The 15,497-nt window shown below is 50.4% G+C and overlaps 1 protein-coding gene across 1 annotated transcript; it reads left to right on the forward strand.

The window, feature by feature from the left end:
- Positions 1-10,125: 10,125 nt before the first annotated feature.
- LOC103171874 (cholecystokinin receptor-like) lies at positions 10,126-15,296 on the forward strand (the record flags this gene model as incomplete). Its single annotated transcript, XM_007884666.2, has 4 exons — positions 10,126-10,377; positions 11,078-11,339; positions 11,724-11,851; positions 14,305-15,296. Coding segments are annotated over 4 exons (1,178 nt in total), but the record flags the coding sequence as incomplete, so codon positions are not given.
- Between the last annotated feature and the right edge of the window lie 201 nt (positions 15,297-15,497).

Here is a 15,497-nt window from a genome sequence, read left to right on the forward strand (position 1 = left end):
TGGAGAGAAAGATTGGCAGTAAACAGCTAACGAGCAGTGGGAAGTCTTCAAGGATGAGATAGTTCCGGGGCAGAAAAAATACAGCCCCACAAAGGGGAAAGGAGGGCATCCAAACCCCTGGATGGATAAGGAAATTGGGATTAAAATAAAACAGAAAAGGGAGGTTTATAATAAATGTGAGGTCCAAAATACAGAAGATAATCAAATAGAATATAGAGAATACAGAGGAGAACTGAGAAAGGAAACAAGAGGGGCAAAGAGACTGTATGAGAAATGATAAGCGGGTCACACAAAAAAACACCCTAAGGTATTTTGTACTTTGATTTCAAGATCCTCATCCTCACCTACAAGGCCATTCCCGGCCTCGCTCCCTCCTACCTCTCCAACCTACTATCCCCCTACCTACCTGCCCGTACCCTCCGTTCCTCCGGCTCCGGTCTGCTCCACGTCCCCCGCCCCAATCGCCCTACCATCGGTGGTTGGGCCTTCAGCCTCTCAGCCCCGAGGCTCTGGAACTCTATCCCCCAGTGCCTTCGCCGCCTCCTCCCATTCCTCCTTCAAGGCCGGTCTCAAAACCTTTCTCTTTGACCGTACCTTCAGCTCCGCTCTTGACTCTCTTCCCCCTCCTCGCTTCCTCCCTTCCCTCCCCTCATCCTGACCATTTCCCCCCTCCTCGCTCCCTCCCTGCCCTCCCCTCACCCTGACCATTTCCCCCCTGCTCGGATCATGACCCAACTGTGCAGCGCCTTGGGACGTCCTCCTGACGTGAAAGGCGCTTTATAAATGGAATCTTGTTGTTGTTGTTGTTGTAAGCAAATGTAGAATAAAAGGTTAGTTAAAGGTCGGGTGGGTCCATTAGGGACCAAAGAGGAAACCTTCTTGTGACGTACTGAATGAGGACTTTGCATCTGTCTTCACAAAAGAAGAGAATGGAGCCAATGCCACAGTATTGGGGGAGAGGGGAGAGAAATTGGATAAGATAAGAATAAACTGAGAGGAGGGACTAAAAAGGTTGACGGTGCACAAGATAGATAAGTCACCCGGTCTGGACGGGCTGCATCCTAAGTTATTGAGAGGAGTGAGGGTGGAAATAACGGAGGCCACAACCATTCAATCCTCCTTGGACACCGGGAAGTGCCAGAGGACTGGAGATCATCAAATGTTACTCCCTGTACAAAAAGGGGCAGAAGGATAAACCCAGGAACTACGGCCAGTCAGACTAACGTCAGTATTGGGGAAACTTCGAGAGACTATAATCCGGAACAAAATAAATTTTCACTTAGAAAAATATGGTTTAATAAAGGACAGTCAACATGGGTTTGTTAAAGGCAAATCGTGTCTAACAAACCTGATAGAGTTTCTTGATGAAGTAACGGAGAGGGTGGGTGAAGATTGTGCAGTTGATATGGATTTTCAAAAGGTGTTTGAATTAAATATAATACTCCTTTCATTTGATATAGCGCTTTTCACGTCGGGAGGACGTCCCAAAGCGCTTCACAGAATATACTGTAAAGTGAATTGACTGTATATTTGTGGGCGAACGCGGCAGCCAATTGCGCACAGCAATGTCCCACAAACAGTCGTGGATTGAAAATGACCAATTTATTTTTGTTTTGGAGGGATTATTATTAGGTGTGTGGAGTAAGGAAACTTGCCCAAGGTTTCGCCCTGCCTGGAATTGAACTCAGGTCTCTCGCTTGCAAAGCGAGTGCTCTAACCACTGAGCTACAGGACTCCACAAAGTGCCACATAAGAGACTTGGCAGCAAAACACAAGCCCACGGTATTAACGGGACAGTGGCAGTGGATACAGAACTGGGAGACAGAAAGCAGAGAGTGTGGGGAACGGTTGTTTTTCTGACTGGAGGGAAGTGTCCAGTGGTGACCCCCAGGGGGTCAGTATTGGGGCCACTGCTGTGTTTGATCTATATAAGTAACCGGAACTTGGATAGTGAGGAAGATAGTGACCGACTGCAAGAGGACATAGACAGACTGGTAACATGGGCCGACACGTGGCAGATGACATTTAATGTGGAGAAATGCAAAGTGATTTTGTGAGGAAGAGTGAGGAGAGGCGATATAAGCTGATGGGACACTCTTAAAGGGGTGAAGGAACAGCGAGACCTGGGGGAAATCTCTGAAGGTGACCGGACAGGTGATAAAGCTGTTAAAAAGCATCCGGGACACGAGGGTTTATAAATAGGGCATAGAATACACACGTCAGGAAGTTATGATGAACCTTTATATAAAACACTGGTTAGGCCTCAGCGAGAGACTGGGGTCAGTTCTGGGCCCCACACTTTAGGAAGGATGTCAAGGCATTGGAGAGGGTGCGAAGGGGATTGACCAGAATGGTACCAGGAATGAGGGCCTTCAGTTATCAGGAGAGGCCGGAGAGGCCAGGATTGTCCTCCTCGGGCAGAGAAGGTTCAGAGGAAACTTAATAGAAGTTTTCAAAATGATGAGGGGATTCAATAGAGTGAACAGGAGAAACTATTCCCACTGGTGGGTGGGTCGGTAACCCGAGGACACCGGTTTAAAATATTTATTAAAAGAAACAGAGAAATTTTTTTACTCAGTGAGTTATTGGGATCTGGAATGCATTGCGTGAAAGGCCGGTGGGAGCTGATTAGATAACAACTTTTAAGAGAGAAATAGATAATTATTTGGGGAGAAGTTTGCAGAGCTATGGGGAGAGCGCGGGGGAGTGGGGTTGATCAGGGCTATGGGAGAGTGGGGGAGTGTGGTTGATCAGGGCTATGGGGAGAGAGTGGGGGAGTGGGGTTGATCAGGGCTCAGGGGAGAGAGGGGGAGTGGGGTTGATCAGGGCTATGGGGAGAGAGCGGGGGAGTGGGGTTGATCAGAGCTATGGGGAGAGAGCGGGGGAGTGGGGTTGATCAGGGCTATGGGGAGAGAGCGGGGGAGTGGGGTTGATCAGGGCTATGGGGAGAGAGAGGGGGAGTTGGGTTGATCAGGGCTATGGGGAGAGAGAGGGGGAGTGGGGTTGATCAGGGCTATGGGGAGAGAGTGGGGGAGTGGGGTTGATCAGGGCTATGGGGAGAGAGTGGGGGAGTGGGGTTGATCAGGGCTATGGGGAGAGAGTGGGGGAGTGGGGTTGATCAGGGCTATGGGGAGAGAGCGGGGGAGTGGGGTTGATCAGGGCTATGGGGAGAGTGGGGAGTGGGGTTGATCAGGGCTATGGGAAGGGGGAGTGGGGTTGATCAGGGCTATGGGGAGAGAGTGGGGGAGTGGGGTTGATCAGGGCTATGGGGAGAGAGGGGGAGTGGGGTTGATCAGGGCTATGGGGAGAGAGCGGGGGAGTGGGGTTGATCAGGGCTATGGGGATGGAGAGGGGGAGTGGGGTTGATCAGGGCTATGGGGGAGAGGGGGGGAGTGGGGTTGATCAGGGCTATGGGAGAGAGGGGGAGTGGGGTTGATCAGGGCTAGGGGAGAGAGTGGGGGAGTGGGGTTGATCAGGGCTAAGGGGAGAGAGCGGGGGAGTGGGGTTGATCAGGGCTATGGGGAGAGCGCGGGGGAGTGGGGTTGATCAGGGCTATGGGGAGAGAGTGGGGGAGTGGGGTTGATCAGGGCTATGGGGAGAGAGTGGGGGAGTGGGGATGATCAGGGCTGTGGGGAGAGAGTGGGGGAGTGGGGTTGATCAGGGCTAAGGGGAGAGAGCGGGGGAGTGGGGTTGATCAGGGCTATGGGGAGAGAACGGGGGAGTGGGGTTGATCAGGGCTATGGGGAGAGAGCGGGGGAGTGGGGTTGATCAGGGCTATGGGGAGAGAGCGGGGGAGTGGGGTTGATCAGGGCTATGGGGAGAGAGTGGGGGAGTGGGGTTGATCAGGGCTATGGGGAGAGAGGAGGGGGAGTGGGGTTGATCAGGGCTATGGGAGAGAGTGGGGGAGTGGGGTTGATCAGGGCTATGGGGGAGAGAGTGGGGGAGTGGGGTTGATCAGGGCTATGGGGAGAGAGTGGGGGAGTGGGGTTGATCAGGGCTATGGGGAGAGAGCGGGGGAGTGGGGTTGATCAGGGCTATGGGGAGAGAGTGGGGGAGTGGGGTTGATCAGGGCTATGGGGAGAGAGAGGGGGAGTGGGGTTGATCAGGGCTATGGGGAGAGAGTGGGGGAGTGGGGTTGATCAGGCTATGGGGAGGGAGTGGGGGAGTGGGGTTGATCAGGGCTATGGGGAGAGAGTGGGGGAGTGGGGTTGATCAGGGCTATGGGGAGAGAGCGGGGGAGTGGGGTTGATCAGGGCTATGGGGAGAGAGCGGGGGAGTGGGGTTGATCAGGGCTATGGGGAGAGAGTGGGGGAGTGGGGTTGATCAGGGCTATGGGGAGAGAGCGGGGGAGTGGGGTTGATCAGGACTATGGGGAGAGAGCGGGGAATGTCATCTGCAAACAGAGATTGTGCCGCTCATGCCAGAATCCAGATCATTTATATAAATGGAGAATAGCAGTGGTGCTAACACTGACCCTGGGAACACCAGTGTTTAATAACAATAATCCTGACATTTGATATAGCGCCTTATCACGTCTTTGAGATGTCTCAAAGCGCTTCACAGAATATACTGTAAAATGAATTGCTTATTTACAATCTCCCTGTTTCCTCCCGACATGAAAGGCGCTATAACAAATATAATTTTGTTGTTGTGTTTTGTAGGTGAAATGCAGCAGCCAATTGCACACAGCAATGTTCCATAAACAGTCGTGGATTGAATGAGCAATTTTTTTTTAAGGGATAATTACCCCAGAAAAGCAATTTGTCAATTGACTAACAACCGCGGTTCATACTTACCTCTGGGTAATTAGAGGCCTGTGGAATAAGGAAGTTTGCCCAATGTTTCGCTCTGCCTGGGAAATGAACCCAGGTCCTGTCGCTTGGGAGGTGAGTGCCCTCACCACTGAGCTACAGGACTCCATTCACATCTCCATTGTGAATCACGACCCTGTACTCCCAACCTCCATTTCCTATCCCTTAACCGATGTTCTGTTCACCTTGATATCTGGTATACATTTATACCATGTACTTGCATTTTTGTAATAAGCCTCTTATGCAGCGGCTTATTGAAAGCCTTCTCAAAATCCGTGTAACACCACATCCGGAGTATTAACTTCATCTATTCTCTATTAATTAATTAAAGAGCTCTTATTAAATTTGTCAAGCAAGCCTTGCCTTTAACAAATTTGCACTGACGTCAATCAACCCACATCTTTCTAAGTGATTGTTGAAAATATACCATCTCATGGTTCTCTACACGTTTGCTCACTATCGATGTTAGGCTGACTGCTCTGACTACTCTTGGGTTTCCACCTTGCCTAGTTTTGAACAGAGGTATATGAGCGACCTTCCAGTCTTCTGTCACAATTGTGGAGTTCTGTAGCTCAGTGGTTAGAGCACTTGCCTTGCAAGCGAGAGACCTGGGTTTGATTCCCGGGCAGGGCAAAACGTTGGGCAATTTTCCTTACTCCACACACTTGCCTCTGTTGACCCGGCAGTAAATAGGAACTCGGTTGTTAGTCGATTGGTAGATCGCTTTCCAGGAGTAATCCACCCATCACAAAGAAATAATAATAATTTGGTCACTCGATCCTCGACTGTTTGTGAGATGTTGCTGTGCGCAATTGGCTGCCGTGTTTCACCCACAAATATAGTCACTACACTTTACATTCTATTCTGTGAAGCGATTTGATACGTCTTAAAGACGTGATAAGGCGCTATATCAAATTCAAGGATTATTATTATTCTTGTACATATGTCAGAAACATTGTAATCCGCTATTTTCTTGACTCTCCATGGCTTTCCCAGACACTGCCATCAGCCCTGGTAACTTGTCCATTTTCTTTTCTCTAGTCCTCCTTTCTATAGTCCAATTGCCACATCTCCTTCTCTTGGACAGTTTCTCACTGTCACTCTCTGCTGTAAAACCTGAGGTCAAATCCTCATTCAGTATGCTTTCCACAGATAGTTCTTCCTTTTTGTCTCTAATTGGCCTGACCTTTTCTTTATTCATAGATTCATAGATTCATAGAATGTTACGGCACAGAAGGCCATTCGGCCCATCGAGTCTGTGCGGCTCTTTGACAGAGCGTCACTTTCACTAACCCCAATCACCAGCTTTCTCCCCATAACCCCACAAACCCGTCTTCCCCCGATACCTGTCCAGTTCTCTCTTAAAAGCTGTTATCAAATCGGACTTCACTGCCCTTTCGGGCGGATCATTCCAAATCCCAACAACTCGCTGAGTGAAAACATTTCTTCTAACCTTCCCTCGGCTTCTTTTGGTAGATATCTTCAGACTGTGACCACGGGTCACACCTACCAGCAGAAACAGCTTTTCCTTATCTCGCCTGTCAAAACCTTTCATGATCTTGAAGACCTCTATCAGGTCCCCACGTAACCTTCTCTGCTCTAATGGGAAAAGTCCTAACTTCTCCAGTCTGTCCTCATAGCTAAGGTTCCCCATTCCTGGTATCATTCTCGTGATCTCCTCTGTACCCTTTCCAGTGGCTTAATGTCCTTCCTGAGGTAAGGTGCCCAGAACTGGACGCAGTACTCCAGCTGAGGCCTAACCAGTGTTTTGTACAGATTAACCATAACCCCTACTCTTATACTCTGTGCCCCTACTAATGAAGCTCAGTACACCAAATGCCTTTTTTACTGCCCTATCTACCTGCCCCACTACCTTTAATGATTCGCTTAATTGAACACCCAGATCTCTGTACGTTCACCCCCTTAAGATTGAGCTACTAAGTCTATATTGCCTCCTATCATTTTTCCTATCTAAGTGTATCACCTCAAACTTATCCACATGAATTATTTTTACATGTTCATGAAATCCTTCAGTATTTCTGCCTTTAGTATTTTACTCCTATCCTCACTTGACCTTTCTTTATTGCTTTACTTCTATATTCTCTACTCTCTGATGCCATTTTGTGTTATCTTACATTTATTCTGCGCCTCTCTTTTAAGACTTATTTTCAGTTTAATTTCTCTCTTCATCCACGGAGGCCTGGTTTTTTCTGCACCCCCTTTATCACGTGGAGTCCTGGAGCTCAGTGGCGAGAGCACTTGTCTCAGAAGCGAGAGACCTGAGTTCTAGTCCCAGGCAGGGCAAATTGTTGCTCCACACGACTACCAGCAGTACGGAGGAACCCAATTGTTAGTCGAGTGGTGGATTGTTTTTCCCGGAATAATAATCCCTTGGTCGCTCAATCCACAACTATTTGTGGGCCACCACTGTGCGCAATTGGCAGCCGTGTTTTGCCCACAAATATACATTCAATTCACTTTACAGTATATTTTCTGAAGAGTTTGAGACATTTAGAAGACGTGAAAAGCGCTATATCAACTGCAAGGATTATTATTATTATTATTACTTGTAGTGAGTCCTGTATCTTAGTGGTTAAAGCACTGGCCTCACAAGCGAGATGATCTGGGTTTGATTCCTGGGCAGGGCGAAATGTTGAGCAAGCTTCCTTACACATGCCTCTGTTCACCTAGCAGTAAGAAGGAACCCGCTTGTTAGTTGATTTAGCGGATCACTTTTCCAGGGGTAATAATCCCTTAGAAAAATTCCTGTTTGCAATTGGTTGCCACGTTTCGTTCACAAAATATACAGTCAATTCACTTTACAGTATATTCTGCGAAGTGCTTTGAGACATCTCAGCACTTTGGGATGTCCTTCCTGCGTGAAGGGTGCTGTATAAATGCAACTTGTTGTTGTATTCTGTTGGGAATTTATTCTAGACCACCGAAAAATGAGAATGAGACAGAGGAAGAAATCTGTACAGAAATCTATAATAATAATAATCCTTGCATTTGATACAGCACCTTATCACGACTTCGAGACGTTTCAAAGTGCTTCACAGAATATACTGTAAAGTGAATTGACTGTATATTTTGTGGGTGAAATGTGGCAGCCAATTGCGCTCAGCAGTGTCCCACAAACAGCCGTGGATTGAGTGACCAATTTTTTTTAAGGATCTCAAATCTAGGAGATGAGGAGAAATAACTGGGTATAATAATTGGAGACTTCAATTAGCTTAAGATGATTGGGGCAAAGGTAATGTGAGTGGCCAAATGGGGAAGTTTTATGAGTTTCTCCCAGTGTCCTAGCCAACAATCCCCAAATTAAAATTGGTCATTTACTTCATGGCTGTTAGTGGGACATTGCTGTACGCAAATTGGCTGCTGCATTTACCTTCACAGCACACAGTCACTTTACTGCATACTCCTTTAGGACATCCTCCTGATGTGAATGTCGCTGTACCAAACGTACAAATTACTATTGTTATTGGATGATCATCATTCTGTTCCAGTGCTGCACTCGAATCTTTTAATCTCAGGCTTTCCCAAACATTTGGTCACCAGCATTTTGAAGTCCCAGCCTCCTGCTAACGCTACAGAATAAAACCCCACCAGTCAGTGTCTGTAGATATTGATTTAGGTCCTCTGTGCTTTGTGGAGAAATGAATCACATCTCACTCACTAAACTGCCAGATTTATTTCTGGAGGTAAGTAAACTGGTGGCTAAAAGCCAACCAGTGGGCGTAATTCACTGGTCTGCAATCCCATTCTCTATTGTTGATTTATTTTAGAATCAATTGAATGATAGAGGTTGGTGTTAATTTTTTTTTACAATATCTATTGTGCTGGTTACCTTTTTGGAGCGGGTTTGGTTGAAGTGAAGACCTACAATGGATCACATCTGAAGAAGATCCTCTTCGACCACACGCCTAAGGTCATCTCTCTCCTCTCTTGTTAAAATGCTCCGACACGCTACCCCGCACGACGGTTACCCACTCATTCATATCTGCTTACAAATTTCTACAATGACTTTGACAGTCAATTGTCCTTCCAGTTTGACAAGATTGGGTGCAATCCTAAGTCAAGATTGTTTTTCCATCGTTTCCCCCACCCAGCAAGACCTCCACAAACCCCTCCAATCTGGGTTTTGTGCTGCCTACAGCACAGATTCAGCCCTGGTCAAGGTGACAAATGACATTTTGTCCAACTGCGACCAGGGCTCCATGGGGTCAATTTCAACATGAATGCAGATGACACCCAACCATCTCACCGCCTCCACCCTTGACTCCAGGACCTTTGATGTCTGACATCAAGTCCTGGACAAGAGCCGACTTCCTCCAGCTCAATGTTGGCAAGACAGAGGCCCAACTGCTTGGCTCCCAGGAGTGCCTCCACACTTCAGCCACTGACATTATCATTATTCATGGCTGCACTCTTCACCTCACCAATATGAAAGCTCTGTGTCGTTTTTGACCTCCAGCTATCTTTCAAATCCCATATTCGTGCTGTGACCCTTTCTGTCTTTCTACACCTCTGCAACATTGCCCACATCCACCACTGCCTCTCACCGCAGGTCTGCTGAGGCCCTGACCTACGCTTTTATTATAACCCAGCTTGACTACACCAACTGCCTGCTCACTGGACTTCCCAACTCTTCCCTCTGCAAGCTGCAGATTATTCAGAACTCTGCAGCTTGTGTCCTCTTCCGGAACAGGCTCTGTAAACTAATCACCCCCATTCTTGTTCGGTTTCACTCATCCCTCAGAGAATCGAGTACAAAACCCTAGTTCTCACCTTCAAAGCCCTCCATGGTCATGCTCCCCCCAACTCTCTGCCCTCCTAACCCCATATCAGCCTGTCGGCTACCTCCGCTCAGCGGAAACCGGCCTCCTTCAGGTCCCCTGCACTTCCTGCCCCACCATTGGTGGGCATTCAGCATCTCTGCCCCCACAATCTGGAACTGTAACCTGCAATCCCTCCACCTCACCCACTGTCTTGTCGTCTTCAAATACCATCTAAAGACCTTCCTCTTTGATGGTACCTGTGGCCCCACACCCTGCTGACACCAACTCCCAGCTCAGGTCCAAAAAGCCCTGACCTTTGCGCACCCTGGGACATCTTTCCAATGTGAAGGGGTCTATACAAGTGTAATTTGTTGTTTTTGTTAGTATTTACAGAAAACAGTTGGCCCAGTGCCAATCTGTGGGGAATTCCAGACATTACAGACAACAACAACTTGAAATTATATTGGGGGAATGGTTATGGGGGAGTAACTGTATGTTTGACACTCACTGACACTAACCTTGTTTTCTCTCAGACCTGGATTACACGGTGCGTATCCTCCTCTACTCCATCATCTTCCTCCTCAGTTTCTTTGGCAACATGATGATCATCGTGGTACTGATCCTGAACAAGAGGCTGCGGACGGTCACCAACTCCTTCCTGCTCTCCCTGGCACTCAGTGACCTGATGGTCGCCATCTTCTGCATGCCCTTCACCCTCATCCCCAACCTCCTGGGAGACTTCATCTTTGGTGAGACGATGTGCAAGGTCACCGCATACTTCATGGGTAAGGCATCACTTTGTCTCTATGGTCCCAAAAACAGACAAAGTAACTGGCCAATCACTGGGGAGTCAGTGTGACTGGCCAATCACTGGGGAGTCAGTGTGACTGGCCAATCGCTGGGGGGTCAGTGTGACTGGCCAATCACTGGGGAGTCAGTGTGACTGGCCAATCGCTGGGGGTCAGTTTGACTGGCATCTGGGGAGTCAGTGTGACTGGCCAATCGCTGGGGGTCAGATCCAATCACTGGGGAGTCAGTGTGACTGGCCAATCACTGGGGGGTCAGTGTGACTGGCCAATCACTGGGGGGGTCAGTGTGACTGGCCAATCACTGGGGGGTCAGTGTGACTGGCCAATCACTGGGGAGTCAGTGTGACCGGCCAATCACTGGGGAGTCAGTGTGACCGGCCAATCACTGGGGAGTCAGTGTGACCGGCCAATCACTGGGGGGTCAGTGTGACCGGCCAATCACTGGGGAGTCAGTGTGACCGGCCAATCACTGGGGGGTCAGTGTGACCGGCCAATCACTGGGGGGTCAGTGTGACCGGCCAATCACTGGGGAGTCAGTGTGACCGGCCAATCGCTGGGGGGTCAGTGTGACTGGCCAATCACTGGGGAGTCAGTGTGACTGGCCAATCACTGGGGGGTCAGTGTGACCGGCCAATCACTGGGGGGCTATCACTCTCTCCGCTAACTTTCTGTGCAGGGATTTCTGTCAGTGTTTCCACCTTCAGTCTGGTGGCCATCGCCATCGAGCGTTACAGCGCCATCTGTAACCCGCTGCAGTCCCGGGCCTGGCAGACACGCTCCCACGCCTACAGAGTCATCGCGGCCACCTGGATCATCTCCATCATCATCATGATCCCCTATCCCGTCTATTTCCTGCTCGTCCAGTTCAAGAAGCCGGACAAGAGCTTCGGTCACATGTGCCGTCTGGCCTTGCCAAGCATCCAAGTGCAGCAGGCATGGTAAGCACCCATGTCACACACGCCAGAAACATGTCACACATGCCAGAAACATGTTACACACGCTAGCAAAATGTCACATATGCTAGCAGCATGTCATACACACCAGCAACATTACATATGCTAGCAACATATCAGACACTCTAGCAACATGTCACGTATGCTAGAGACATATCACACATGCTAGGAACATGTCACACAAGCTATAAACGTCTCACACATACTAGTCACACATTCTAGCAACATGTCAGACATCCTAGGAACATATGATACAGAAAGTGGGCAGCAGTGGGTAGCAGACAGGAAGCGGGTAGGAGGCAGCCATGGGATGTACATGGCTAAAGCCAGAGGCAGGGATTGAGGTGACCTGACGGTTCTTCTCTGCAGGTATGTCTTCCTCCTCATCATCCTCTTCTTCCTGCCGGGCCTGGTGATGATTGTGGCATACGGGCTGATCTCCTGCGAGCTCTACCGGGGCATTCAGTTTGAGGTGACTCAGAAGAAGGATGCAAAAGGTTCGTGATTATTTCTCACATCTCTTTCCCTGACTTCCTCTGCCTCCTCGTCCTCCTCGACCTATCGGCAGCATTCGATACGGTCGACCACGCTATCCTCCTCCACCGCTTGTCCTCCCACCTCAACCTTCAAGGCACTGTCCTTGAGTGGTTTAGGTCGTACCTCTCCCACTATCTTCACTTTGTTTCCACGAATGGCTTCTCCTCCACCCCCCGCACTGTCTCGTGCGGTGTCCCTCAGGGCTCTGTCCTCGGTCCCCTCCTCTTCACCCTCTATATGCTCCCCCTGTGGTGACATCATCCGCAGACATGGGGTTCACTCCCACATGTATGCGGATGACACCCAACTCTACCTTTCCTCCTCTACCCTCAACTCCACGATCCCCGATGTCCTGACAGCTGTCTGTCCGATATCGAGTCCTGGACGAGAGACAACTTTCTTCAGCTCAACGTGTGCAAAACTGAGGCCCTCCACATTGGCTCACGTCAGCGCCTCCGCACCTCAGGCGCTGACAGCATCAGCTCCGCACTCTCCACCTCTCAAAGCCATCAGGAACCTCGGGGTTCTGTTCGACCCTGAGCTGTCCTTTCTCCCCCATATCCGCACCACAACTGGCACCGCCTTCCATCACCTCCGGAATGTCGCCAGACTACGGCACTACCTCACCCCTCACGCGGCTGAAACTCTGGTCCACACCTTTATCACCTCAAGGCTGGACTATGGGAACTCTCTCCTCGTCGGCCTTCCCGGCCCTCCCTCCACACTGCAGGTCATTCAGAACTCTGCAGCTCGTGTACTGTCCCGCACCAGACACCGCACCCACATCACTCCCACCCTCACCCTCACCATCGCCCTCGCTCGCCTCCACCGGCTCCCCATCCCCCAGAGGATCGAATTCAAGATCCTCATCCTCACCTACAAGTCCATTCACGGCCTCGCTCCCTCCTACCTCTCCGACCTACTATCCCCCTACCTACCTGCCCGTACCCTCCGTTCCTCTGGCTCCGGTCTGCTCCACATCCCCCGCCCCAACCGCCCTACCATCGGTGGCCTTCAGCCTCTCAGCCCCGAGGCTCTGGAACTCCACCCCCCAGTGCCTTCGCCACCTCCTCCCTTTCCTCCTTCAAGGCTGGTCTCAAGACCTTTCTCTTTGACCGAGCCTTCAGCTCCCCTCTCGACTCTCTACCCCCTCCTCGCTCCCTCCCTTCCCTCCCCTCACCCTGACCATTTCCCCCCTCCTCGCTCCCTCCCTTCCCTCCCCTCGCCCTGACCATTTCCCCCCTCCTCGCTCCCTCCCTTCCCTCCCCTCGCCCTGACCATTTCCCCACTGCTCGGGTCCTGACCCAACTGTACAGCGCCTTGGGACGTCCTCCCGCCATGAAAGGCGCTCAATAAATGGAATCTTGTTGTTGTTGTTGTTGTTCCAAGACTCCTGTCTAGAAACTGGAGCAGGAACGGGCAAGCTGCACGATTTTAGTTGGTTAGACTGCAGCAGTTACTGAAACGCACACTCTGGAGTCCCCAAGCCTTGGCTCTTGCCAACTGGCACCTGCGGAATTAGGTAAACAGGATGCATCCCTCCAGAGAGAGGGCACATTCCATTCCAGACAGAAGGAGATTTCCATGTGTAGGTGATCTGTCTGGTTTGGAGACTTAAGATTACAAGGTTAGTTTGGATGAAACAGACCCTCTCTCCCACCTGATCACTTCCTTCCAGAAAGCACAGTGAATGGTCTGAACCTGTGTCAGACCTTCAGGCTGAGCACAATGAGAGTAGGTATTGAGCAGCTCAGTCTCCGGCACACAAATAGAGTCAGGCGAGCGGTTAGAGGGAATCTCCTCACTCGGAGGCTGGATAGAGGAAACAAACCATGCTGGTATAGTAATCCCTGTATTTGACATAGTGTGTTTCAAGTCAGGAGACCATCACGGTGATGTAAAGTGTAGTGACTGTGTTTTGTAGGGGACATGGTCTCTGACGTGTGTCATATGCTGGCTATATCAGAGGTGTTCCTCTGGGCAGCTCTGCAAGCCTATATGTACAGCAAGCTACACACAGGCTGAGAGCCTCCTTCTCTATGATAATAATAATAATCCTTGCAGTTGATGTAGCTCCTTATCTCAAAGCACTTCACAGAATATATTGTAAAGTGGAGTGTCTGCATATTCTGTGGGCAAATTGCGGCAGCCAATTGTGCCCAGCAGTGTCTCACAAACAGTCGTGGATTGAGTGACTAAATTTTTTGGGAGGGATTATTGCCCCTGGATAAATGATCCACCAATTGACTAACAACCGGTTCCTGCTTACTGCTCGATAAACAGAGTGTGGAGTAAGGAAACTTGTCTGAGGTTAGCACCGCCTGAGAATCGAACCCAGGTCCTCTGCTTGTGAGGTGAATGCTCTAACCACTAAACTATAGGACTCCATAATAACCAGTGAAATCTGCTTTAGGACACAGGAACGGAGCAGGCACAGGGCTGGGCGGAGCCGGCCCTCATGGCAGCGAGGACAACGATGGCTGCTACATTCAGGCCGGCAAGAGTGGCAACGCGGTGGAGATGTCCATGCTCACACCAGCGGGCAGCGCCAAGCTGGACCGTGCCCGGAGCAATGCCTCCGAGTCCAAGCTGGTGGCCAAGAAGAGAGTGATCCGGATGTTGATTGTCATCGTCGTGATGTTCTTTATCTGCTGGATGCCCATCTTCAGTGTCAACACCTGGAGAGCCTTTGACCAGCTCTCGGCTGCTCGCAGACTGTCGGGGGCTCCCATCTCCTTCATCCACCTGCTGAGCTACACCTCGGCCTGTGTCAACCCCATTGTCTACTGCTTCATGAACAAGCGTTTCCGCAAGGCACTGCTCGGTACCTGTCGCGGCTGCCTCCGCCCCTTCCCGCTCTTCAAGGAGACAGACGAGGAGGCCGGCGTGACTGGAGCTTCTCTCTCCAAGTTCAGCTACACCACGGTCAGCACCGTGGGACCCCCCTGAACCCCTCACTCATTGCTCGGCGGCCAATCACCGCTTACCATCACCTCCTCTGTGAAAACATGAGAAACCCTGAGCAATTCCACCCCAGAGCTGCCAGGGAGCATCCAGCACCCATCGCCTGCCCAACCCAACTTGCCCCTGCCCCAACCTGCCCCTGTCCCAACCCAACCTGCCCCTGACCCATGCCATCCTGCCCCAGTTCGCTCGCCAGCCCAGTCTGCCCCAGGCTGTCCATGCCCGGTTACCTCTTACTCTGTGCCTGTCAGTAGTTCTGGGCCCTGCCCTCGCTCCCTGACCATGAGTGGCACATGCCACATGCTGTCCAACACCGTGCGAGTGTAAGCATGGAAAGCAATTCTCACCTGCATGTGTAAAAAGTGCGATATGTACACAACGGTTCAAAGTAGTAGACGTGTTCCAAGTGTTTAAAACCAACTTTAAATACATTTACATAGATTGTGCAGCATGGAAACACAAGTCCATGTCAGTGTTTATATTCCACATGAGTCTCCACCCACGCTTCTATTCCTTCCTCCCTCCCACACCCTCTATTCCTTCCTCACTCCCACATCCTCTATTCCTCCCTCCCTCCCACATAGTCTATTCCCCTCTCCATCATGTATACCTACCTCTAAAATGCACCTTCCTCTTGAATGT

This window comes from Callorhinchus milii, unplaced genomic scaffold, assembly GCF_018977255.1.
Source record: "Callorhinchus milii isolate IMCB2004 unplaced genomic scaffold, IMCB_Cmil_1.0 Scaffold656, whole genome shotgun sequence".
In the NCBI taxonomy this organism is placed as follows: Eukaryota; Metazoa; Chordata; class Chondrichthyes; order Chimaeriformes; family Callorhinchidae; genus Callorhinchus; species Callorhinchus milii.